General features: G+C 38.3%; 6 protein-coding genes across 6 annotated transcripts; 2 read left to right on the forward strand and 4 right to left on the reverse strand.

Moving 5' to 3' along the window:
- Positions 1 to 504: 504 nt before the first annotated feature.
- Positions 505 to 1617, reverse strand: LOC101304369 (wall-associated receptor kinase 1-like). Its single transcript, XM_004295381.1, has one exon. The coding sequence runs from the start codon at positions 1615 to 1617 to the stop codon at positions 505 to 507; it is 1113 nt and encodes a 370-aa protein (XP_004295429.1).
- A 494-nt stretch (positions 1618 to 2111) lies between these two features.
- Positions 2112 to 3047, reverse strand: LOC101304658 (wall-associated receptor kinase 2-like). The gene has a single exon (XM_004295382.1). The coding sequence runs from the start codon at positions 3045 to 3047 to the stop codon at positions 2112 to 2114; it is 936 nt and encodes a 311-aa protein (XP_004295430.1).
- Positions 3048 to 6329: 3282 nt separating this feature from the next.
- On the forward strand, positions 6330 to 9664 carry LOC101293467. The gene is made up of 3 exons (XM_004293640.1): positions 6330 to 7762; positions 8618 to 8849; positions 9533 to 9664. Exons 1-2 carry the CDS (start codon positions 6426 to 6428, stop codon positions 8730 to 8732), a joined length of 1452 nt encoding a protein of 483 aa, XP_004293688.1. The 5' UTR covers positions 6330 to 6425; the 3' UTR covers positions 8733 to 8849; positions 9533 to 9664.
- LOC101302532 (putative germin-like protein 2-2-like) lies at positions 9443 to 10363 on the reverse strand. The gene is made up of 2 exons (XM_004293672.1): positions 10252 to 10363; positions 9443 to 10153 (listed from the first exon to the last, which is right to left on the reverse strand). The coding sequence occupies exons 1-2, from the start codon at positions 10361 to 10363 to the stop codon at positions 9615 to 9617; spliced, it is 651 nt and encodes a 216-aa protein (XP_004293720.1). The 3' UTR covers positions 9443 to 9614.
- A 4142-nt stretch (positions 10364 to 14505) lies between these two features.
- Positions 14506 to 18696, forward strand: LOC101298869 (fatty acid 2-hydroxylase 1-like). The gene is made up of 8 exons (XM_004293659.1): positions 14506 to 14659; positions 15498 to 15569; positions 16133 to 16225; positions 16668 to 16816; positions 16945 to 17050; positions 17386 to 17532; positions 17616 to 17787; positions 18073 to 18696. The coding sequence occupies exons 2-7, from the start codon at positions 15519 to 15521 to the stop codon at positions 17739 to 17741; spliced, it is 672 nt and encodes a 223-aa protein (XP_004293707.1). The 5' UTR covers positions 14506 to 14659; positions 15498 to 15518; the 3' UTR covers positions 17742 to 17787; positions 18073 to 18696.
- A 1532-nt stretch (positions 18697 to 20228) lies between these two features.
- LOC101301948 (putative germin-like protein 2-2-like) lies at positions 20229 to 20917 on the reverse strand. The gene has a single exon (XM_004293670.1). It carries the CDS (start codon positions 20915 to 20917, stop codon positions 20393 to 20395), a length of 525 nt encoding a protein of 174 aa, XP_004293718.1. The 3' UTR covers positions 20229 to 20392.
- Between the last annotated feature and the right edge of the window lie 2562 nt (positions 20918 to 23479).

Consider the following 23479-nt stretch of genomic DNA (forward strand, 5'->3'; position numbering starts at 1 on the left):
CCTTCTAGTTTGGCACCCAAGTACGTAGTAGGGAGACTCAGTCCCAATACTTTTTCTTATCGATCAGATCTAGCATTATTTTAGGATTCAGCTCTAGTGATATCTCAAGTTAATGAATAAAAGAATGGTTATCAATTAGGTATGTTTTATGGGTTAGAAATTTGGGCTTAGGACTTGGATATGTATGTAGATCCATATTTATGCATTTGCAGATCTTCCTGATAAGATAGTCGGAGACGGGTATTTTGGAACCTTTTTTTTTTTTTTTTTAAAGTTAAAGGGCTGGTCGTGCGGCTGCTCTCACTCAAGTTTGAACTCATTTGAACCAACATACGAATGAGAAATACATATACAAACCAAAACGTGATCAATAAATTGCAGGGCATTACAATATTGACACATCCATCGATCAACTAATTGCTAAAAAAATTCTTCTAGGAAAAAAATCAACTAACGTTCTAATTAATAATACAAGGATAATGAAGATGGATAATCGGCCAATAATTATCTACCATCATCATAGGACTTTAACATTTCAATTTGCATGCTGGCATTGGCATACCTACTAGTTGAACCACTAGAAATAACTTCACCTTCAATGTATGCCTTGGAATTAGAAGACCCTAACAAGTACTCATGAGTCTCCCCTACGCACAAATCATCATTTTTCCATGGATGTTTTGCTGCAATTCTCATTCCATCTAACTCTGCGGCCACTTCTTTCATTGTAGGCCTTTCCTCCCCTCTTACCTTTAGACAAATTTTTGCCAGATTTGCCACCTGCTCAACCGTCTCGACATTTCCCTCGTTCACCATGTCAGCATCAAGAACTTGAATCAGGCATTGTTTTTCAATTGAGGAAACAAACAAATATGCTAGGCTTCTTTCTGACTCGGGCCTGGCAAAAGAAACTGCAACTTTGCCTGTTAATAGCTCAGCTAGGACGACTCCAAAGCTATAGACATCGCTCTTTTCTGTCAACGTATTCGATTGGAGATATTCGGGATCTAAGTATCCCATTGTCCCCTGCACTAATGTAGCTACTTCGGTTTGATCTAGAGGAATGAAACGCGAAGCTCCGAAATCTGACACTTTGGCTGTGTAGTTTTCGTCCAGCAATATGTTTGTTGTTTTCACATCTCGGTGTATGATTGGTGTAGAAGTGGAAGAGTGTAAGTACGCGAGTGCTCCTGCAGTTTCTGATGCTATTTTCAATCGCAATTCCCACGGAAGTAGTGATGATCTTTTGCCCTTTCTATTATGGAACAAATGCTCAGAAAGAGTGCCATTGGTGATGTACTCGTATACTAGTAAAGGCACTTCTGTCTCAAAACAACAACCTAAAAGTCTCACCACATTTCTGTGTTTGATTTGAGAAAGAACTATGAGCTCATTAACAAATTGATCACTTTGAGTTCGAGCCCCAACTCTCGACTTCTTTATGGCGACCACTTTGTTATCTGCTGATAATATTCCTTTGTATACAGTTCCATGGCCTCCTTCACCGATGACTCTACTTTCATGGTAATTGTTTGTGGCCTTCTCAAGTTCTTCTGCAGTAAAGATTTTTGTTGCGTCTACCCTTCCTCCATGACTAACAAGTTTCTCTTGCAACATTATGCCGCCATTTTCTTTAAAATACTTTTCTTTCAGTTTGTTGATTCTTCTGTTTTTCATAACCCAAAGTATCCATACTGACACAACTAGTAAAGCCAAGAAGGCTAGAGAGACACCTGCATATTTGATATAAAATCACAAGCAATTCATCAAAGGTGTAAGCTATTTGCAGAAAAACTGACTAGACATAAGATTGATTTTTATTCAAAACGTAGAGGCTAATAGACGTACCCCAACGAAATTTTCAGGGACTTGTTCTTTGAGGTTGAATTGTTTTGTATGCAAGTCCTCTTATTATCTCCGTTTCTGAACCCTTTGTTACATGAACACCTGTAATCTCCAAGTAAATTTTCACACGTTCCATTGTTGCAGGGGTTAATTGCAGCCATGCACTCATCAATATCTGATCACAATATAACGAATCAGGTAGTTCAATTCTAAGCTTCAATTCAATATATATTCAACATACATATTAAAGAAGCTAGAGATGAAGATCACTCACCTCGGCAACCATCTGGGAGATATGGGTTCCCTTCGAAGCCTGGTAAACACTGGCAATAGTAACCGGACGGTTCAGTCTGCATGTTGATGGTTCTGTTCACACACTTGCTATTTGCCTTGCAAGCATAGTCCAACCTCTTTTGAGCTTTGGCACACGGCCCGTCCTGAATTTCCCAGTTAAGAATCATGGGAAGCTTTTCAGTGTTGTTCAGATCTTGCAAAATTGTTTTGGGGTTGAATGTGAACTTGTCTTCTTCCACAATGAAGGCGTAGCTGCATGGGTTGAAGTTCCATACGTCCTTATGTTCAGAGAAGCTACTCAAAGCGATACTACCATTTTTGAGTCCGCTAGGGATTACAGTTTGGCAACACCCAAGGACGACGCCGTCCGAGCACGAGTTGGTAACAGCACTGTCAAGGTTACTACAAGTGGACATGCAGGTTCTTATGTACCCGCCTTCATTAGGGTAAGGGCGGCTCCCTCTGAGAACTGCTATGGTGTCGCAGCCGATGGCGGTGAGCTTGTTTCGGGTACTGGAGATGGTGAACGGAGGAGAGAGCCCGAGCCAAGAGGGACTGGACTGCGTTAGATTACCCTGTTTGTTATAACAATCATGAGCTATGTAACCGAGAATTTGCAACTCACCGTCGGAGAGGAATATGTTAGTAGCGGTGACACTATGGCCGCCGCCCCATAATGCTGTCGCGGGTTGTGAAGATTCGTTACAAGTGATGTTGAACCTTTCTCGCAAGTAACAACCTTCCCCTATCCCGAAGGGATAAGGAACTGTAAGGTTACCACACTGGCCAGGGCAGCCAGGCAGGGATTGAGGAGGCAGTGCCTGAAAATCAGATGTTGCTGCTTCTGTAGCTACCAGTAACAACGGCATCAGGTGCATGAGAGTTAGCAGCCTCCCGTGCAAGGCCATTACAAATACAACAAGATTGTATTGCTTATGGGACATTAGAGTGTGCCTATGAGTACGTTGTAGCTCGATCAGAGGACTCACTTATTCCTCGAGATCTATATATACTGCATAATTGCATATTGTACGTTGTAGTGTAACTGTGTAACTACCGTTGAACTTCCCGTAAGTTGAGGTCTCTGATAATTATTTGCGGGAAGTAAACGCAATTATATATCTTGTGTGTGTTACATCAAGCAATATCAAATTCTACAATCAAGCATCAAGCATATTAGGTAGCAGCTGTGAATAGTGTTCAATCTCAATCACTAAACCATTTGGTACTACGTAATTCGTCGATTCAAATTCTAAACTCATTCACAACCTTCTTTTTTTTTTTTTTTTTTAAAATTCGAAAATGAATTGAAAAGAAAAGAAAATGACTAACATATTACATATGTACACGCCATCTAATAAACAAAACTTTTGAGAGCAAACAATGTGTAACGCGTAACCTCAAATATTGTCTACAAACAATATGTTGCTCGACTTATGTAATATCTTTTAATAGAAAGAAAAAGATGTGAAGTTTATTTTAGGGCAAATAACACTAATTGCAATAATGTGGTAAATCAAGTACCTGTCACTTGGTGTCCAAGAAACACGAGTTAAGAAACAACAAAAAAAATCCAGTGAAGACTTCTTAGTGATTGAGGGGAGGCTGGAATTAAATGTATTTATGCCAATGCCTAAGTAACCTAAGTTGAAAATCCAGTGTAAACTTTTTCCTTGTGAAATGCACAACTCGGATTTAACTTTGCTCACCACTACCTTCTTAGGCGGTGATACCATCATTCAATAAAATGTTGTCACGTATTACGTAAACCGGCAAGCCCACCTGAACTCTAGTGAACTCGTTACCACACATCACGAAGCTTGAACCCAACAACCCTATGACCCATTCAGCCTAAACAGCCCAATTCCCATCAACCCTTCATGATCACAACCAACACCACCCGTCGCCGAGCAAGCTTCGACTCATAATATAAAGCACCAAGTCGGCCCAAGCTAAACCCAATACAAAAAGTTCATACAACCAGGCCCAAACCCACATCCAAATGCTATGGGCACCCAAAATTATGGGCACCGCCGTCAATCTGTTTATAGCAGTGCCAAAATTGTTATTATATTGTGATGTATATCACGTTTAGTCAAGCCTCATTAATTTTCTAGAAAACAAAAAAACAAAATTCAGACAGTTATTACAAATTCATTCTAGGCCTCTGAAATCTAAGGTCCAGGTTATAAGGAGGAAGTGTTATGACCTCTAAAATCTAAGATCCAGGTTATAAGAAAGAAGTGTTCTGAGATGATCGCCGATAATAATTAATATTTATACATAGAAAACATACGCTTTGTCCCACCACAATCCTAGCGGGTCACAAGTGAAACTGATCTTAGACCGTTTAATGTGCTTAGGGCTTTCTAGCTTTTTGGAAAGGAAGTCCATTTTGAATTTCTAGAAATTAAGAGAGTCCCATGCCAGTTTGGAGCTTTCAACCTTCCTTTCACTTCCACGCGTTCAACTTTGTGTTTTCCCTTTCAGCTTTGGAAGTATAGTAAAGAACCAAACAGCTGCAGCTGCACACAGTATCGATCACAAAGCACGTACGTAGCAGCTGTATAAACCAAAAGAAATTCAAAGAAACTTACGAGTAGAATTCCACGTGCTTCTCATTCTAATCGTTCCATAAACCTCAAATTATTGATCAAATCCTACGTGCTTGATTCTCAGGCTGATTAGCATGCATGTTTCATTTGTTTTTACTGTTCTCGTTTTAATCCCCCAGATATTTGTTTTATTTTATCTCTTGCTTTCTGGGATTAAAGAACCATCTGCTACTAGATTCGAATCGTGTCAATGGTGATCGGGTCCCAAGCTTTAGAGAAAAAATCTTGATTATTAAGTTGTCCAATTATGGTGGTTTTCAGTGAAGAGTAGCCAGTGGGGAACATCTCTCACATGAATTATAAAGCTTGTGGATCGAAATTGGGATTGTTGGTGAAATTGGGTTTACACTTGGCAGATTTTCTGTGATTTGATTTCTATTTTATTTTCTTGAATTTATAATCAAATATGTAGAAGAGCAAATGGGGCAAAGTCTTATCTGAACAACTGGATCATGAAGGGGATTGGATTGGTTCATGGCACCAATTATTCATTTTGAGCACTAGCCTTGGATTAGAATTGCGTATTGGAGAAAGGTTAGGTTGAATAGCAACTTGTAAAAGATTCATATTATTATGCCGCTAAAGCTAAAAAGACCTTCAAAGTTCAAACAAAACAAAACAAAATGATAAAGTTACCCAAAAAGCTCAATTATATGATACACTTGAATATTTCTATGGTTATTTTATATTTTTAACTTGTTGGAGATGTATGACACGTGTTATTATTGATTTTAGTCACATTATTACATACATGAAAATTGTGAATTACTGTCTATTTTTATTGATAAAAGACTACACGAGAAGTAGGTTTAACACACCATATTTCTTTCACTCAATGAACAATCAACAAAAACTTCATCAAGTTCTTCATTACATTGGCCATCGATAATAGAAAATAGAAAGACGTCTATGTATATACTATTGAAATTCGGTTTTCTTGGAATTTGGCCTAAATGTTGGTTTTTTACCAACTTATTAATTAGGGAAGCTAATTAGGAAACTAAATGGACAACCTAACTTTCTCAAAATTCATATACAAAAACTATAACGGGAAAGTCCTTTTATTCACAATTAATCAAAAATAAAAAGTCAGAAATTAATTAAAGGAGATAAAACGAGATAAAATTAAGTGTAATAAATCAATTTAAAACCGTTTTTAGTTTGAATTCTACTCGTTTTCTTCTCTTCACTCATTTCACCAACCACTCACTTCAAATTTCAGTTCAGAAAACAGAAAGAACAAAATTAACAGAAACGTTACAAAACTCCTCTTTATTACAAGAAACTCAGAAAATCCCAGAAACCCATAAAATTCCAAACAGAGACCACAAAGCCAAAGCCTTTCCGACTTTCAACGTAGTCGTCTCGTGTCAGAAGTCCCTGTTATAAAAGCACACAGGCCTTTGTTCAAAGTTTCAACCTTTCAACAACCCACAACACGCTTCCACTCACAGTTTCCTCTCGGGTACCCTTTCCTCTCGCTTTTTGTTTATTCTATTTAAATCGCACCCAAAAACCCCCAGTTTTCCTTGTGCTATAAAACCAAGTGAGTTCTCTCGAATCTAGACGAAGTTTCCGACTTTCTTTGGTTTCCTTTACACTGTGGGAAACCCAATTTAAACATTCTAATTGAGTCCCCAGTTTCTCACATTTTAATAGTAGTGAGTAAAGATGCCGCTGCTATGGAAAAAAGGGCGGATTTCCCAGATGGTGGCGGATCTCCAATCCCCGAAAAGGAGAGGCGGATCGATGGTTGTGCAGACCGGATTCCCAACCTCTCTTATAGATCTCTTCGTCAAAAACCGCGATCGGTTGAGAAAACAGTCCAAAAAAAACCAGTCTCGGAAAAATTCCCAAAAAAGTTCCGATTTTGATCCCGTTGACCGGGTCTCCGATCAGATCGCTGAAAAGGGTTCGGATGATTTGTCGATTTTGGCGGTACCCAGTTCGGGAGAGATCGAGAATTTGGTCGCTCGAAAAGATGATCATGCTGTTTCGGAAGACACTGATTCTCGGGTTTCGGATGCGGAAAGTTCTGGAATTGTCGCCGAGGAATCTCCACGTGGCGGCTCTGGAGATTTGAGTTCGGTTTTTGTGGCGGCGGCGAAGGTGTTTGCGGTGGTGGTTTTGGCTCTGTGCACTACCAAGTTCGCCGTTGGGATCACACTGTCGGCTTTCCTGCTTCTGTTTCTGGAATGTGTGGGTAAGCGCCTTTCTTGTTTAGTGAAACCTTGGTCGAATGCGAAATCGGGTTTGCAGTGTGTGGCTAGGAGGATGGGGTATGCATTGTTGGTTTTGAGGAGTGATGTGATTGTGAAAGAAAAGAGTGAGGGGGTTGTGTTTGAGTTGGTTGAACCTGGGGTTGAATCAGACTCTTCGATGGAGGAGATTGAGGTTATGAGTTGTGGTATTGTGTGTATTGACGAAGGTGTTAGTGAGATGGGTTTGAACGAGTATTTGAGTATGGATGGTGAGAAGGGGGAGAAGGTTGAAGTGGGTGATCATACGGATGACTTATCGGATTCGGTTTGTGAGAAGAGTAAGGGTAAGGGTAGAAAGAAGTTTGTGCCTAAGATGGGAGCCAAGTTCATCAAGAAGTTGGTGTCTAAGAAATTGCGCAAGAACAGTATGAAGCATCAGTCGGGGACTGAGCCAGAGCCAAAGGCAAGTACTGAAGTTTGTGAAGAGGGACTGGTAGAACATGAAGACCGAAGGGAAGGGTTTAGTGCTGAGGAAGAAGAAAGTGAGAACGGTTCACCGCTGTCGGTAAATTCAGAAAACAAGTGTGAAAAACAAGAAGCTGATGGAATAGTAACTTCGTTGATTGTTGAAAAGAAGGGAGCAGAAAGCAAAGGGAATTTTGGGTATCTCATTCTGTTTTTGATAGCTCTTGCTGGACTTATTGGAGGTCGGGTTGTAGCTCTGATGCTGACAATCACTTGGTGCTTTATGTTGAAGTTGATCAGGTATTGGAGTGGATCAGGCAATATGCTCGTCTCCATGAAAAGGTCTTCTCTCCCAATTTCCTTATAGAAATCTGGTGTTGGTATAGTGATCTTTTTTTTGGTTTTAGATGTAGTGTTCTTCAAGTCTCACTTTAAGTCTGGCAGTGAAAGCTTAGTGATAGAATTTCCAACCTTTTCGTTGGCCAGCCAGCTTGAAGTTTTGTACTTAAACTGTAAATTTGTTAAAAATACAAATCATAACATAGTTTTGTTTGCTTGTATCAATTTCACTTTTGTGATGCTCAATTTACTTTGTCATGGTTTCTGTTTCTCAGTAGAACAGCTAACTTCGTTTTCCAGATGGTGAGAATTTATTCAATCTTAATATGTACAAATACTGTAACAGGCTAGGCTTAAGGTGGAATTAGATTCTAAGTTTCTCTCTTTTAGAAGTTTGTATTAGGATTGCCAATGTTGCGAGCAAGTCGGGTTGGTGCTAACCAGAACAATGATAGCAGAAGTGAAAAAGTTATGGAGAAATATTCTAGATTTACTTAGCTATCACAACTCATTACTTTATACTGATTCTAAATTCCGCTCGGCTATTTGGAAATTCGTCTTCATCCATTATGTCGATCACTGAATTGTAATTCCTTTTGAATAAAATAAAAGAAAAAGGAAAAAGGTTTTGAACTGGGAACCAGAATATGGAAGCTTCTTATGAACCTTGGACCTATTCTCCACCTTCTTTAATTCTGTACCATCTCATGTGGTCTTTTTAGTTCTTTATTAGATCGTGACTTGACTTCTAGGTGATCATATTATCACCAAAACTCTCTTTATCACTCTTAAATTGCCAACTGATTGTTCCTTGGTTATTGGTTGTTTGGTGATTCTTCTTGTGTCTGCAACTTTCAGCTTATTGACCTACCTTTCCATAAGATTTGCACCACATGACATGAGCTTGTATGGAAACGTGGTGTTGTTCGTTGATTTCCTCAGTATTGGAACAATCTATGCGTTCTCTCCGTAGGCAGCAGCTGCAGTTGCAGTAATGCCTGCTCTTAAGGAGTCCTTGGCCTGTTATGGGAATCCTGCTCTGCACAAGAGATCAACTAGACAGCGAAAGTGCTGAATCAATTTGGTTAAGGTAACTTCTCACCATCTCATTGAAAGATTCAGCAGACCTTATTGCCCTGAATAATTGTCGTATCTTTTGGTTCTCCAATATAGTAATTCTTCACAGATTCTTTTTCATGCACATCATTGAAGTCCTTGAATTACTGGTCACTAAGTAAAGGCATTATTCGTAGCGATCCTTGTCATTCTCCTGACCCTCGCACTTCAGTTGGTGCTCTTCCCCACACATCTGGTACATTGTACTAGTGAAGATTCATTTCCAACAATGTGAATACAAAGTTGCAGATAATATATTGAGCGGATAGACTGTCTTACAGATTTAACTTCAGACGATACAAGCCTTAAAATCTGCCCTGATCATATCTGTCATATCCAGTCTTATTTTCTTGGAAACGTTTGAACTTGCATCAGTCGGCGCATGTACCATAGAATTTAATGAAACATTGCCTTTGTGTCACCCATCTAAGCAGAAGCTTTGATCTAAATCTTGTAGGTTAGGAGTTACTTTAGCTAACAATCCTAGTGATGAGACCAAATTGAAACTGAGCTGTGCTTTATGAAATAAAATTAGAAAAAATTGATTTCTTGAAAATTTTGGTACACACTTCAATAAATGTAATTCACAATATGCATATCACAATTGATCTTAGCACACAATTCTACAAGTCTAACACACATGATGCAAATGAATAGCCCTGATCATGAATCAGAAACTCTTCTTCAGACTAATTACGGAGAGGGCGACATGAATCAGAAACTCTTCCACAGAAATTATCTAAAATTGTGCCTGCAGACTGCTGATAATGGATTTGTCAACTTGGAAAGCCTTGGCCAGAACATCATCTGAAATTGAGGGATTGGGTCCAAAAACTGAGTTTGCAACAGTGATGACTCCAGGGTTTTGGCTGCTCAAAGAAGACTGCGAAATGGCTGTTCCAGATCCCAGATTTTGCTGGAAGTGGACTAGTCCAACAGGGAATACAAACACGTCACCTTTCTTGAGGACCTTTGAGATGAGCTTATTCTCTGGGTTGGAAGTCACAAAGCCAACATAGAGCTTGCCTTTAACAACTGTCAGAATCTCAGTCGCACGAGGATGAGTGTGAGGTGGGGTAACACCACCTGGTGCATAGTCAATTCGAGCCAGTGAGATGCCGAGGGTGTTGAGTCCTGGAATTTGAGCCACGTTGACTGGGGTAACATTAACGCCAAGAGGGTTTGAGGTGTTTCCAGGGATGTGAAGTCCTCCAAAGGAGAAATGGTCAGCTTGTACTAGCTTGGAGTCCAAGCAAGGCAAGCCATTCACTCTTATTACTGTACACAAATTGAATATACACAAACGTTAAGTATACATGAATGCAAAGAAAGCTTAGTTAAGAAGAAGTAGAGTACTGAAACGTTTTGATATAAACCTGAGCTAGTAGTGTCAGCAATGCAGAAATCTTGTAGTGGTTTAGGCTCGAAAGCAAGGACCAGAGAACATGTCATGGCTACAAAAGCCAAAAGTACAATCTGGTTTGCCATTTTAGTTTTGAGATTATGAAGTTATCTGCAAATGAAAGATTTGAAGGATTAAGAGAGTTGTGAACCAATAGGTTATCAACTCGGTTATTTATAGAGAAGGTTAGAGAAGTAGATGATGGCTCTGAATGAAGAACAATTAAGCTGCCGGCTTTTGCATTATAGACACTGAAAGAGTCTCAGACAGCCGGTTCTTAGATAAGCTAAATTCAGCAACAGCGCATAGATTAGGTTCCAAAATTGTTCAAAATTTTTTATGGTCTCTTAATTTTCTATTCCTTGTGAATTTGAATGGATATATCACCATGCATATGTTAAACATATCAAGCCAAAGCATTATGTTAGAATTTCTGTCTCCAAATTTAGAGGAATGCTCCTGCTGGTTGATAAGGTCAGATTATCAGTTAGTTATCTTGCCATTTGTCTGGTTCAAAAACTGGCCAGCTTTTCCTAATGACCAAGTCGCAGTGCCATACTTGAGTTGATAAAAACTTAATACAGGGAAAGATTGAGGATTTTTTTTAACGAGTTCAAGGATTAGGAAATTGATTAATTATTTCAACAATTACAGAGGCTTCTGCAGCTTCTGCATCCATGTTTCATATGAACTTGCTTCTTGTCGCTTCACAAACACAAGATATCAACCAGAAGTTGTATTGCTTCTACAGTTGCCTTTGATGGGAAAGTCTTTGAAGCCATGGAGAAACATCATCAAACGATACCAGAGTTGCCACCGGAGAATCAACCAGCCAGATTTCTGGACTAAATTTGTGGTTCATCTAATTATTCCTTCTGAGATGGTCAAAATAAATTTGGTCGGAATCTGTACACAGTTGCAAGTGGAGGGTCTAAAGGATTGAACAATAAGGAGTCAAAAGTTACAAAAGAATAAAGACTTTGAATGTAGGTGGTCTCATGGCTAATTACCCAGACATTTTTGGATAAAAATGCCACACCTAAAAGGCTAAAAATAATGGTCAAGTTAGAGACAATAGCAGAACAAAAACCCACAAACAGTGCCAAACTGCCTACATTAGCTTGTTGCTTATCGATTTCCAATTCCGCCATGAGTGCATTCTTGCGCTTATGAGCAACTCTCTAGGACAAAGAAGAGGCCCTGAATTTAAAATAAGTATGTGCGACCTTCGTGTGGACATAATAAGTATGTGTGACCTTCTTGTGCAACATTTTCATCCACATACTTCTAAGTCGCAAATGAGGAGGCGTGTTGAAAATCAAAGAGTCACAGTAGTATGAGTGAATGAAAGAATTCGAATGTGGGTGTTCGCCGCTCTCGATACCAAGAAGTTTAGATGATATATTTATGAAATTGCAAGATTTTTCATTTCACTCTTGCCCATTTTCTCCATCTAATAACGCAGGAAAGTGAAGAAGACCACACAGAAGAGAACGAAGAAATGGCAGATCAACATGGGGAGAGCTTGAAAATATAAAACAGGGTTATGAATGAAAGATTGAAAGAGAGCGACACAAAGCTCCCTATATATATACACAGTTGACACGTACAGATAATTCAGACTGCTGCAGGGCGCTTACAATTCAACGTTCAAATCAAATATCTGATCCAAAAAAAAAAAAACGTTCAAATCAAATATGGCAGCATGCGATTCAAATCAAACATTGCTACCTAAAATTAGAAGCTCCCTGTACACTGTTGGTCTTAAGATTAAGGGTGTGTTACTTTTGCCGCCCAAGGTTCAAGAATATACTTCAAAAGTTAACAGCACAACCCCATTAGTTGCAGAACGTGTTTGAAGGGTGTGCCACTAAAATGTGATTCATGCGAAGCTTACAAAAGTGACGCCCGGCTTCACATAAAACATTTGTAACCAAAATGGGTTAGACATATGTCACAGACAGGGAGCCGGGCATCATCTTTCTAAGAAAAGTGAAGACTTCTTGGCTCCATACATCTTAGCGATCTTACAACGTAATTTTATCATGAGAATCTTAGGGCGCGTTCAGTATTTTGAGTTTATTTGTAAAAATTTTCTAATCATCATAAAGTTTCTATCCACATATAATCGGTCAACTAAAATAACGATTTTGATATCAGTCACATGATGAAAACAAATTTCGATGATAAATGAGAACCGTACGTATGTATTAATGATTCTGATAATTGAATTGCACAACATAATTATGTAAAATTTAAGCTTAATGAAACGCGTGGCAAAAGACCGTGAAACAGTCCTATTGTTATGGGAAAATTCTGCACAGCGGACAAACCCATTGTTATGAACAAAAATCAGTTTTTGGAAAGTCGAAAGTGAAAATTATTGGCGGAATAAAGAGACGGAGAGCATCTGAACATGTCTAATATTGCAAGTGGAAGACAAAATCATGAAAGTTTGTAATTGTTGGAATTGACCACCACCAAATTTCATCTAAATTCGTCTCAACGTGTTACAGTTAGATATGCCTTTTCTAATCTGCTTAAACAGATAGATAGATATAGTAGAACAGACCAACATTGGTAGTATAATGAAAACAAAGAGAACTAATTTCAAACAATATAGGCAAATTATATGTACATGTAATTAAAAGCTTGTTATACAAGAAGCCTGCAATTCATACAACTCAAGAAAAAAAAAATGAAAATAAAAAACCTTCAAGGAAAACTAACAGTCTAACACAAATCATGAAGCCAGCACGTACATTTTGATCCAGTTTCTTCTTGGATGCACTGCAAAACACCATTGACATGAAACTGTATCGATTTCATCCCCATCTAAGTGAACTGACCATATTTATATTGACAGAGCCGGCCGTGAAGTATTCGCCTTCTCCGGTCATGGCTCCCCGATCGGATTGCTAACTGTTGAGGAAAGCAAAGATGAGAAAGAAGAAGAAGAAGAAATGAGCAATCACCATGCTTGAGAGCCCTGAAGGAGCACAAAGCTGTCAAAGAAACTAGGACAGAACTGCCTAGCTATATATGTGGTGTAAATGTGTAATAATATATGGTTGACACAGAGAGAAGCAACACTAACATAAATTCAAATCAAGCTCGACTGAGCAACCCTACTAGATTTCAAAATTTGAAAATGCCAGATCTGATGCTTGATGGGTTGCACTGGCTGTTCATGGTTTCAAGGTATATATTTTAAACCGTTGCAGCATCTTCAATTATTTGCAGCCAACTGGCTAAAGGTGTGGTTGCACATGATGTGATGCTAACGTTTTGCATCAAGTCCAAATGAAGAAGCGTACAGCACTACCTAACAGGCTTCCCGTACCCTAAAATATCTATGATAATAATGATATTATAACATCCAATTACGAGAAGAAGAGGGTTATATTTTAATTTTTTTTGAATACGACTCGCAGAGATATTATGTGTTTGGTAGTATAAATTTACTTTGGAGTTGCTTGTGAAAATGACAAAAACGTTTTGATACGATCATAAATATCTGTTTTGCGTAGTATTTTTTCGCTAAAACAAATTTAGAGAGAGAAATGACATCTTATACCTTCACGTCAAGACCTAACGCAAGATTTATGATAAAAACATCAAATTTAAATTAAGACTCAACTCGCTTAACCACAAGTACACGCACACTAACTGAAACAACTCATTTTGGTATAAACTTTATGTGCTTATCAAATCTAGTTTATTTGGCATTTTGTTGTAGCTATTTTTGTTATCATTAATAGTGTCTATGTGCTAGAGATGTTTTAGTTCTGTCTTCTTATGTCACTTAACTAGTTTCGGTTTGTATTGTTATTCGTATACATTTTACTTTATACTTAGATAAAATCCATTTATTATGATAAAGTATATATGAAAATAATGTTACTTGCATAACAAAATCATCCTTAGAGAAGCAATCACAAACGACTTTACCTGGTAAGTTGCATCATCCAACTAAACACTAGATGAAAACAAAGTAAAAAACTAAACCCCGTTAGATGAAAAGTTCGATTCTTTTGTGTTGTTTAGGGATTGGGTAAAAGTGAAAAAGTAATAATTTGAAACGGTGAAAAAGAACAGAAATTGATAGAGAGCTGGAAAGGACAGGTGGCACACTGTCACTGGCAAACGGCTGGAACTATGAAGGTAGAGTACGAAGGGGGGCTTCTGGTTTCAGATATAAGCCGCGATTCGTTCTCAATCGCCTTCTGATCACGAGTTTGTTTCTCTACGCTTTTAACCTCTTCAGCTCGTGGTCGTGGTCTCTCTTTTTCCACCGAGAACAAAACACAACCCAACTTTGAACTTTAACAATCTTTCTGGGTGTTTTCCCAGTACAATTGGTCCTGCATTGTACTCAAAAGGTTGGTGCTTTATCTTTGATGTTCAGAAAGTTGTCAACTTGTATAGGAATTATTGAAGATTCTATGCAGATTTGATCTGGGTTGTGTATTACGATCATGATCTTGTTAATTATTGAACTGGGCTCTATAGAATTTGTATATCAGAGATGCATCGTTGGATGAGTTTTGTGTCTGGGTTTGTTTATACTCTGCTGCATTGTGTGGTGATTGGATTTGTAAAATAGATGCAGTTTAGTTTCTTAGGTATTTGATTTGATGTTTCTCTGCTATTTAAAGATCTTACGTTTCCATTTACTTTTTATGATATGTAGAAATCTCCAGCAGTGCTTGAAGTTATATGTAATGAGTTGGTGTTTAACATTCAAAGTAGTGTATTTCCTTGATCAAATTGCATATAGGACTAAAAAGACTTGCTTTTGGAAGATTAGAACAAAGTTGAGAAAGTTATAACAGTAACAATGATTTTTCAAACACAGTCAGTTTAAAAGGTTGCCTCTAGAGGAGTTTAGTAATGTAGTTCCTAGTTGCGTCGAATTGTTTCTATTGGTTAATTTTTTTTTTTCATGTTAGAAGAATGTCAATGCCCGGGTACGCTTTGGTTCAGACTTGTGCACACTTTATAATGGTTGGTTATAGAAACAAGGAATAAGAAAAATAATGGGATGGAAAGCCAAACTAAGAATGAACTAATTCAATGGATTAGACTGTACCACCTGCACTTCTGGTGTTCAGCCAAAGTACAAAACTCCCTATTATTGTATATTTGCTTGAGTATCTGATGTGGAATTGCTTTGCTATTCACTTTCTGGTTTTGAAGTTAATTTTCTCACTACTCCAGTTACTTAAAAAGCCTGCGTAGATGGTTGTCAAACCTTTTACTGTGGACTTGGATAAGCCTCTCGTCTTCCAGGTTACAATTCTTCACTGTTCTACATTTTGTACTTTTCTGTATGCCTATCTGTGTTAATGTTTTAGTCATATCTCCGATTCTTCTTCCTTCATCCAATGAGTTTTGGTGCTATGTTTATACATGTAAGTATCCAGCAGCAGAATGGTGTTTCAGAAGTAGTTGTTATCTTTCGCTGGTTCTTCAGATTGCACTGCCTTGCTTAATTGAAATTATTTTCATAAACGTTACTTTCTTTTCTTGTCAAGTTAATTTAACTTCCAATTGTTGAGGGGTGGCAGAGGCTTAGCTTGATTTCCCTCCATATATATGCATTCCAGAAGGCATCAGAAACAAAAGTATAAACAATTTGTTGTCAATTCTAAAAGACTAGTATCATTGATATAAGTATACATATATAAGAATATCTATCGGGTTCCACTTATTTTTGAGCGCCTTTGCACCTTTAAACTTCAGATCTACTAATTTACAACACTTACTTGACATATAATGTTTGTTGCGAGTCAATTTTTTTGTTTTAGTAATTCATCTCACTTTGGCCTTCTACACCCCTGGAACTTTTACAGGTTGGTCATCTTGGCAAAGGTTACAATGAATGGGTTCACCAACCTATCGTCAGCAAGGAAGGCCCCAGATTCTTTGCAAATGACTATTTGGAGGTATTACTTTAAGATCTTGCACTCGTAAATTCAAACAGGCATACAATACCTGAATACCACATAACTAAGTGCAGCCAATATTTGTGGCGGTATATAGCCACAAGTCATAGCCTTAGTAACCCTCTTCAAGTAATACAGCAAATTTGGGTTTAGAGACCTTCTTTTCAGTTAAAATATGTTGAGTATGATCAAACTTTTTAGCACTGGAACTATAGAATATCTGTTATGGTTATAGAACAGCGAAGAAGCATTAATAACTAAGCCTAAATGAGATGAAATAAAATGGATATGCTAAATGTTTGTGTATCAGGCAGGTTATAATTATTTTTTAGTAAAATCAGTTCTGCAAGTTTGTCATGATGTCTTTTATGTGAGTTCAAATTTTGGTAAACTTCTCATCAATACTGTTGTGGTCGTCTATTGACCCATTAACTTGAAACAGCTCTTGACCCGCACAGCATGGTGGGTGATTCCACTAGTTTGGCTGCCTGTAGCATCCTGGTTAGTCTCTGTGTCTCTCCGAATGGGGCTCACTTTACCTCAGGCAGCTTTAGCAGTGGTTGGTGGAATCTTTATTTGGACATTGATGGAGTATGTTTTGCATCGCTTCCTTTTTCATATGAAAACAATAAGCTATTGGTTGGTTCCCTATCCATGTCTGTCATCTCTTCTTTCCCCCTTTTGATATATTGCCTTCCTAATTTGGTCACTTATTGTAGGGGAAACACCATTCATTATCTTTTTCATGGTTGCCATCACAAGCACCCTACGGATGGGATGCGCCTTGTTTTCCCCCCTGCAGCGGCAGCTATTCTGTGTGTGCCGGTAGGATCCATTTCACAATCTCGACTAGATTAGTCTGCCTAAACACTTAGCAATGAATAGGCTGACACGATCGATCAGGATAGGATGCAATTAAGGATTCTGCTGCTGTAGTATGCATATAAGTTTCACCCACTTATAATTTATCTGAGCGGAAGAAGAAATTACATGCTGCTCAACGCAAATAATTTTTTGATGAAAGAAATCACACTTTGATAATTGGCTCATAAGATTGCACTATTCTAGTTTGAGAGTGATTTATTATTTTTGCTATATAAATCATCTTGGTTATATTTACTATCTGCTGTTTCTGATATATCATGGTATATGTCTGCTAGTTTTGGAATATGTTTAGGCTTTTATCACCTACATCAGTTGCTCCGGCTTTGTTTGGAGGAACCTTATTTGGATATGTAGCATATGATGTTACTCATTACTACCTGCACCATGGGAAGCCATCTAATAGATTGACTCAAGATATGAAGGTAACAATTTGGTGACTACTTAAGACATCCTGTCCTGTGCACTTGTTCTGTCATGTTTGATAGTATTTGTTTCTATTTGACAGAAATATCACTTGAACCATCACTTCAGAATTCAGAGTAAGGGATTCGGGATCACTTCCTCCTTATGGGACAATGTTTTCGGAACAGTGCCTTCAACAAAAGCAGCAGAGAAAATGAGTAACCAGTAGCACTGGCTGGTTAACATGGATCTTCTTGCTACTGTTGTAGTAACTAGTAAGCCTTTCTGCCTCTCATATCTCATTTTCTAGCAACATCTTGCATATTTTATTTTTTCTTTTCTTAAAACAGCTGGACCGCTGGAGCCATAGTTTTTTGTCTCACTTTTCTCTAAACCCAAAAATTGTCTGGAAAATGAAATGATTTCCTACATTGTACTGTAAACTTCTTTAACCACTACCTACATGATTTTTCTACCAACAGCTTGACCACCTAGAGAACAATAACTTGCCGATTATATCCAGTTCACTTTTGATTTTAACTCGAGAACAATAACTGCAGTATTTGGGGCTATGGAACATGACCGGCAAGACTGACAAACTCTCCATCAATACATGAAGGACTTCTGGCTGCTTTGCATATGTAAAACTATTGATGGGGTTTGGTTTCTTTGGCTCCATATGACCCCCAGAAACTGACACTGATATTCTTGTTCATGTATCATGTGTGTTTGTTACTACAATAGTCGATTGCAGATGTATGTTCATGCTCTATGCTGTTGATTATTCTTCTGCTTGTATTTTCATATGGATAGAATTAATTCGAGTAGTGTAGAGGCATATCATTTACTGATGTAAACTTGGATTTGGGAGACAATCCTTTAACTAGCCAAGAGTCTCTGCCCATCTCCACCGTGCCCCTCCGTCGGGGAGAAGATGGAGGAGGGAGGCAAGTTGAAGGTTGTGGTACCAGACTACCAGATATGTAATCTTGCCCGCAGTCACCAAATTAAGGCATATTTATTATTTAGGCGGTTTCGATGGAGACTAGTATACAGAATACAAAGCCGTGCGTTACAAGTTAGCCGGATTGTGTAATTATCTCTACTCATTATTAGAAGTTGGATTTAATTAGTTAAATACCGTGACTAATGTATGGTAGCAAAGCCATGATATTGATTTATCCAAAAAAAAAAAAAACACTTGTTTCACGCCATAACCAATACTTTGTTTCTTAATATTAAGAAATATAGAAGCAACGGATTTGAAAATAATTCAAGTAACGTGTAGGAGATTGAATCACTAATCTCTCAAGTGATGGGTCCTTGGTTAGGTGGGTTGTACTGCTGAAACCTTTCATACATAGGCAATTGGCAATTCATGCAATTGGAAGCAAATTAAAGTCTAGCTTAATTAGCTTCTTTATTTCATGATGTCTCCTTCATCTTTAAATTTGCCGTCACCTTCAACTTGAGCACAAGGCCGGCTACAACAATTAATAAGGAACAGTCTTTGTTCTGGTTTAAATTGGTTCCGAAGTAATATAGGTGACAAGATGGTTGCTCTGGACTTCCAAGTTAATTTGAATAAAGCCCTTGTGTTCCAGGTAAAAGTGTGCGGACACTGCATTTCAGATATTGTATTTTTCTGTATCTATACTTCTATCACTGTAGATGAAAAAGTAGGCTCAGTAATACTTGGTGTTGTGTTAACAATTTCTTTTACCTATGCTGAAGATATTTAATGAAACATTGCCTTTGTGAACACAGTTTTCACCCATCTAAGCAGAAGCTTTGATCTAAATCTTGTAGGTTAGGAGTTACTTTAGCTAACAATCCTAGTGATGAGACTGTTTGAGCCCAGTGGGGATTTTGGTCCAAGACTCGTAATAAGTTTTGGATAGCATTTGAGCCAGTATTTGTGGCCCTTTTTAAAATATGAAACTCATGTAGGGTGGCGAGCTCTGGAAATACTGGCCCTTTTTAAAATATGAAACCCATGTAGGGTGGCGAGCTCTGGAGGCGCGCGAGATGGAATTTGACAAGGACTGTGTTACTTCGCGAGGTCCACGTTTCAGTTTGCGTATGAGTCTACAGTGCTTGGCGAGGCGGGGTAGTATTAAAAGCCTAAGCGGAGTCTATTATGACACGTGTTACGTGGATAGCTCTGTTCGCGGGCGGGTCGTGTCCTTGTGGAATTCTAATTGTTGAGTCCGAATGGGTTTGTGGTTTATCTCTATCAGCTAGCCGCGGGATGCTATATGAAGGAGCTCGAGGATTATTCAACACACACAATCAAATCATACAAAACTACAAACAAATCTTCGAGCATCCTCGAAACCCTAAAGTTCTAAGTGCACCTCGTCTTAGTTCTTAGAGCCCGTTCGGACTTGCTCTTTCTTCATGATTATTGCTCTGCTCACTCTAACAGTGAGTATCGATTCACAGGTGAATAGAGGTTTGCTCGTAATCCCTCGTCCGCGAGGTGGCACCGGAAACCTTTTCGCTTGATTAGAAGTCCAGCACAACGCACTCATTCCGTGCCCGCGCGTTGGCACGCCTCGCAACCTTGTTTTTTACTTTTGACGTCACCGGAGTTACAACTCTACCCCTGTTGAGACGCGTGGCCAAAACAGAGACCAAATTGAAACTGAGCTGTGCTTTATGAAATAAAATTAGAAAAAATTGATTTCTTGAAAATTTTGGTACACACTTCAATAAATGTAATTCACAATATGCATATCACAATTGAGCTTAGCACACAATTCTACAAGTCTAACACACATGATGCAAATGAATAGCCCTGATCATGAATCAGAAACTCTTCTTCAGGCTAATTACGGAGAGGGCGACATGAATCAGAAAGTCTTCCACATAAATTATCTAAAATTGTGCTTGCAGACCGCTGATAATGGATTTGTCAACTTGGAAAGCCGTGGCCAGAACATCATCTGAAATTGAGGGATTGGGTCCAAAAACTGAGTTTGCAACAGTGATGACTCCAGGGTTTTGGCTGCTCAAAGAAGACTGCGAAATGGCTGTTCCAGATCCCAGATTTTGCTGGAAGTGGACTAGTCCAACAGGGAATACAAACACATCACCCTTATTGAGGACCTTTGAGATGAGCTTATTCTCTGGGTTGGAAGTCACAAAGCCAACATAGAGCTTGCCTTTAACAACTGTCAGAATCTCAGTCGCACGAGGATGAGTGTGGGGAGGGGTAACACCACCTGGTGCATAGTGAATTCGAGCCAGTGAGATGCCGAGGGTGTTGAGTCCTGGAATTTGAGCCACATTTACTGGGGTAACATTAACGCCAAGAGGGTTTGAGGTGTTTCCAGGGATGTGAAGTCCTCCAAAGGAGAAATTGTCAGCTTGTGCTAGCTTGGAGTAACAGCACAACCCCATTAGTTGCCATTAGTTGCAGAACGTGTTTGAAGGGTGTGCCACTAAAATGTGATTCATGCGAGGCTTACAAAGGTGATGCCCGGCTTCACATAAAACATTTGTAACCAAAATGGGTTAGACATGTGTCACAGACAAGGAGTCGGGCATCATCTTTTTAAGAAAAGTAAAAACTTCTTCGCTTCATACGTCTTAGTGATCTTACAATATAATTACGTCATGATAATCTTAGGTATTTTGAGTTTATTTGTAAGAATTATCTAATTATCATAGAGTTTCTATCAACATATAATTAGTCGACTAAAATAACGATTTTGATATCAGTCACATGATGAAGACAAATTTCGATAAATGAGAAACTGTACGTATGTATTATTAATGATTCCGATAATTGAATTACACAACATAATTATGTAAAATTTAAGCTTTACGAAACGCGTGGCAAAAGACCGTGAAATAGTCCTATTGTTATGGGAAAATTTTGCACAGCGGACAAACCCATTGTTATGAACAAAAATCAGTTTATTATTGGCGAAATAAAGAGATGGAGAGCATCTGAACATGTCTAATATTGCAAGTGGAAGACAAAATCATGAAAGTTTGTAATTGTTGGAATTGAATTATTGACCACCACCAAATTTCATCTGAATTCATCTCACCGTGTTACAGTTAGATATGTCTTTTTCTAATCGAAAATTCTTCAGTGCACCATGGTTCAAGAGAACCAATTGTCATTGACCAATCACAATCATTCATTTAATCTAGTAAATTATTTAACACTAACAACGATGTAAACACCGTTAAAAAATTAAGATAAAAACACAATTAACATGGTAAAAACACTTAAAAGCTAAGGTAAATGTAAGACTAGGGTAAACACTTTGGTTCCAGTCTCTCCTCCCCTCTCCGCTGCTCACTTTCTCTCCTCTGTCCTTTTCCCCCCTCTCTCTCCACGTCCACCTTGTCACCCCTCCTTCCCTTCCTCCTCCGCCAATCTCCGCCTCTCGGGCCGCCGTTCACTTCCACATCATCGCCCTCGTCGACGCCGCCGACTCTCACCGCTTGGCCATCAAGCAACCCCTACACTCGAGGTCACTCACTCCTCTCCAAAACTCTCGGCTCCGAGCTCGCTAATCAAATTGTGAAGCCGCTATTGAAGACGTGGAAGGAAGCAATCCTAAGTAATTAGGATTGGTATCCCTGTTAGTTTGATGTAATCTTCTCACGTTAGGGAAAATCTAGTCTTACCTTATTCAGTCCTAGTACAACTAGAATTGTGGATCTAGACAGCTTGATAGATGTGTATATATGTTGTACAAACTGTTAAAAGTTAATTAAGAAAATTAGTTCTTCACAATATCACTTTCTTTAGCCTCCAATCTCGAATAAGCATGTGGTGGCTGCAGAAAGCGATGAGGAGGATTAGATGTTGGTGAGTTTGAACATTGAGCAGAGGAGGGATGAATAAGAAGAATGATTTCCAGTTCTTTGTTTTCTAAAGGGATGAATAAGATAGATGTTATGTATCTGATTGGGTTTTGGGGAAGAATTGGTTTTGGAGAAAGAATTGGGTTTTGGCTACGTTTAGTGTGTTATTTGAAGAGAGTTTTCTAGATTTCTGAATTTTAAGTGTTTTTTACTGCATTTTGACTTTTCAAGTCATTAACGACGTTTGTTGAATCCGTTAGCACATATGAGCGGTTCAAGTGCACCATGATGCACTGAATCCGCTCCGCTTTTCTAACTTGCTTAAATAGATAGTTATAGAAGAACAGACCAACATTGGTAGGAGAGCATTTGCACCAATGCACCAATTAGATGACCGATTGGTTGATTTCCTCTAGTTTGCAATGCACCGGGCAATTATTACCCGACTGATTAATGGGTCCCATGTGAATAGTTATTGCCTAGGCAATCTAATTGCTATAATTGCCCATCGTTTTGCCTGACCAATTTGGTGGGCTCCATTTTCTTCTCCTATCTATTTTGCAACGGGTAAATCTCGGCACCTATGTATTGGAAACAATAGCTTAATTATGGCCGTTGGATTGGGATCTAATGGGTATTATTAAATAGCAACAGTAATTCTTTTGTCTATTTAAAAAATCACAATATTTTTTCTTTAAAAAGTTACATCACTCCCTATAATTTCTAGCACCTAAATTTTTGAAAGTTTCTCTCAATTTTCTTCCTTCATCGATTTATTCTTCATTGATTAAGTTTTATCAAAGTTATTCAAAAAAATAAAAAGTTTTATCAAAGATAATCTTGTTTATCAAATTATAAGTTTAACGTTTTCAGTCTAAATTATTCAAAATTGTATTATGAATAGTGAATTAGCATGCAAATTGTATTCAATTGGTGCATTGACAAAAGGAGAGCAAGTTGTCAATTTCAGATAAATAGTGAATTAGCACTGTCAATTCAATTGACAAATTAGCAATTGCCTTTGGCTCCTTACCTAACAGGTGCAATTGCTCGTATAATAAAATCAAAGAGAACTAATTTCGAACAACATAGGAAAATTATATGTACACATGTAATTAAAAGCTTGTTATACAAGAA

This window comes from Fragaria vesca, linkage group LG3, assembly GCF_000184155.1.
Source record: "Fragaria vesca subsp. vesca linkage group LG3, FraVesHawaii_1.0, whole genome shotgun sequence".
Classification (NCBI taxonomy): Eukaryota; Viridiplantae; Streptophyta; class Magnoliopsida; order Rosales; family Rosaceae; genus Fragaria; species Fragaria vesca.

What these genes read in the sequence shown, in the direction of transcription:
- LOC101304369 (XM_004295381.1), bottom strand. Translation starts at nt 1,617, where the DNA reads ATGTTGCAAGAGAAACTTGTTAGTCATGGAGGAAGGGTAGACGCAACA.
- LOC101304658 (XM_004295382.1), bottom strand. Translation starts at nt 3,047, where the DNA reads ATGGCCTTGCACGGGAGGCTGCTAACTCTCATGCACCTGATGCCGTTG.
- LOC101293467 (XM_004293640.1), top strand. Translation starts at nt 6,426, where the DNA reads ATGCCGCTGCTATGGAAAAAAGGGCGGATTTCCCAGATGGTGGCGGAT. An exon ending in ATGCTCGTCTCCATGAAAAG is followed by an intron (nt 7,763 to 8,617) that starts GTCTTCTCTCCC and finishes TGCAACTTTCAG; the next exon opens with CTTATTGACCTACCTTTCCA.
- LOC101302532 (XM_004293672.1), bottom strand. Translation starts at nt 10,363, where the DNA reads ATGGCAAACCAGATTGTACTTTTGGCTTTTGTAGCCATGACATGTTCT. An exon ending in TGCTGACACTACTAGCTCAG is followed by an intron (nt 10,154 to 10,251) that starts GTTTATATCAAA and finishes ATTTGTGTACAG; the next exon opens with TAATAAGAGTGAATGGCTTG.
- LOC101298869 (XM_004293659.1), top strand. Translation starts at nt 15,519, where the DNA reads ATGGTTGTCAAACCTTTTACTGTGGACTTGGATAAGCCTCTCGTCTTC. An exon ending in TTGCAAATGACTATTTGGAG is followed by an intron (nt 16,226 to 16,667) that starts GTATTACTTTAA and finishes AACTTGAAACAG; the next exon opens with CTCTTGACCCGCACAGCATG. An exon ending in CAGCTATTCTGTGTGTGCCG is followed by an intron (nt 17,051 to 17,385) that starts GTAGGATCCATT and finishes TATGTCTGCTAG; the next exon opens with TTTTGGAATATGTTTAGGCT.
- LOC101301948 (XM_004293670.1), bottom strand. Translation starts at nt 20,917, where the DNA reads ATGGGGTTGTGCTGTTACTCCAAGCTAGCACAAGCTGACAATTTCTCC.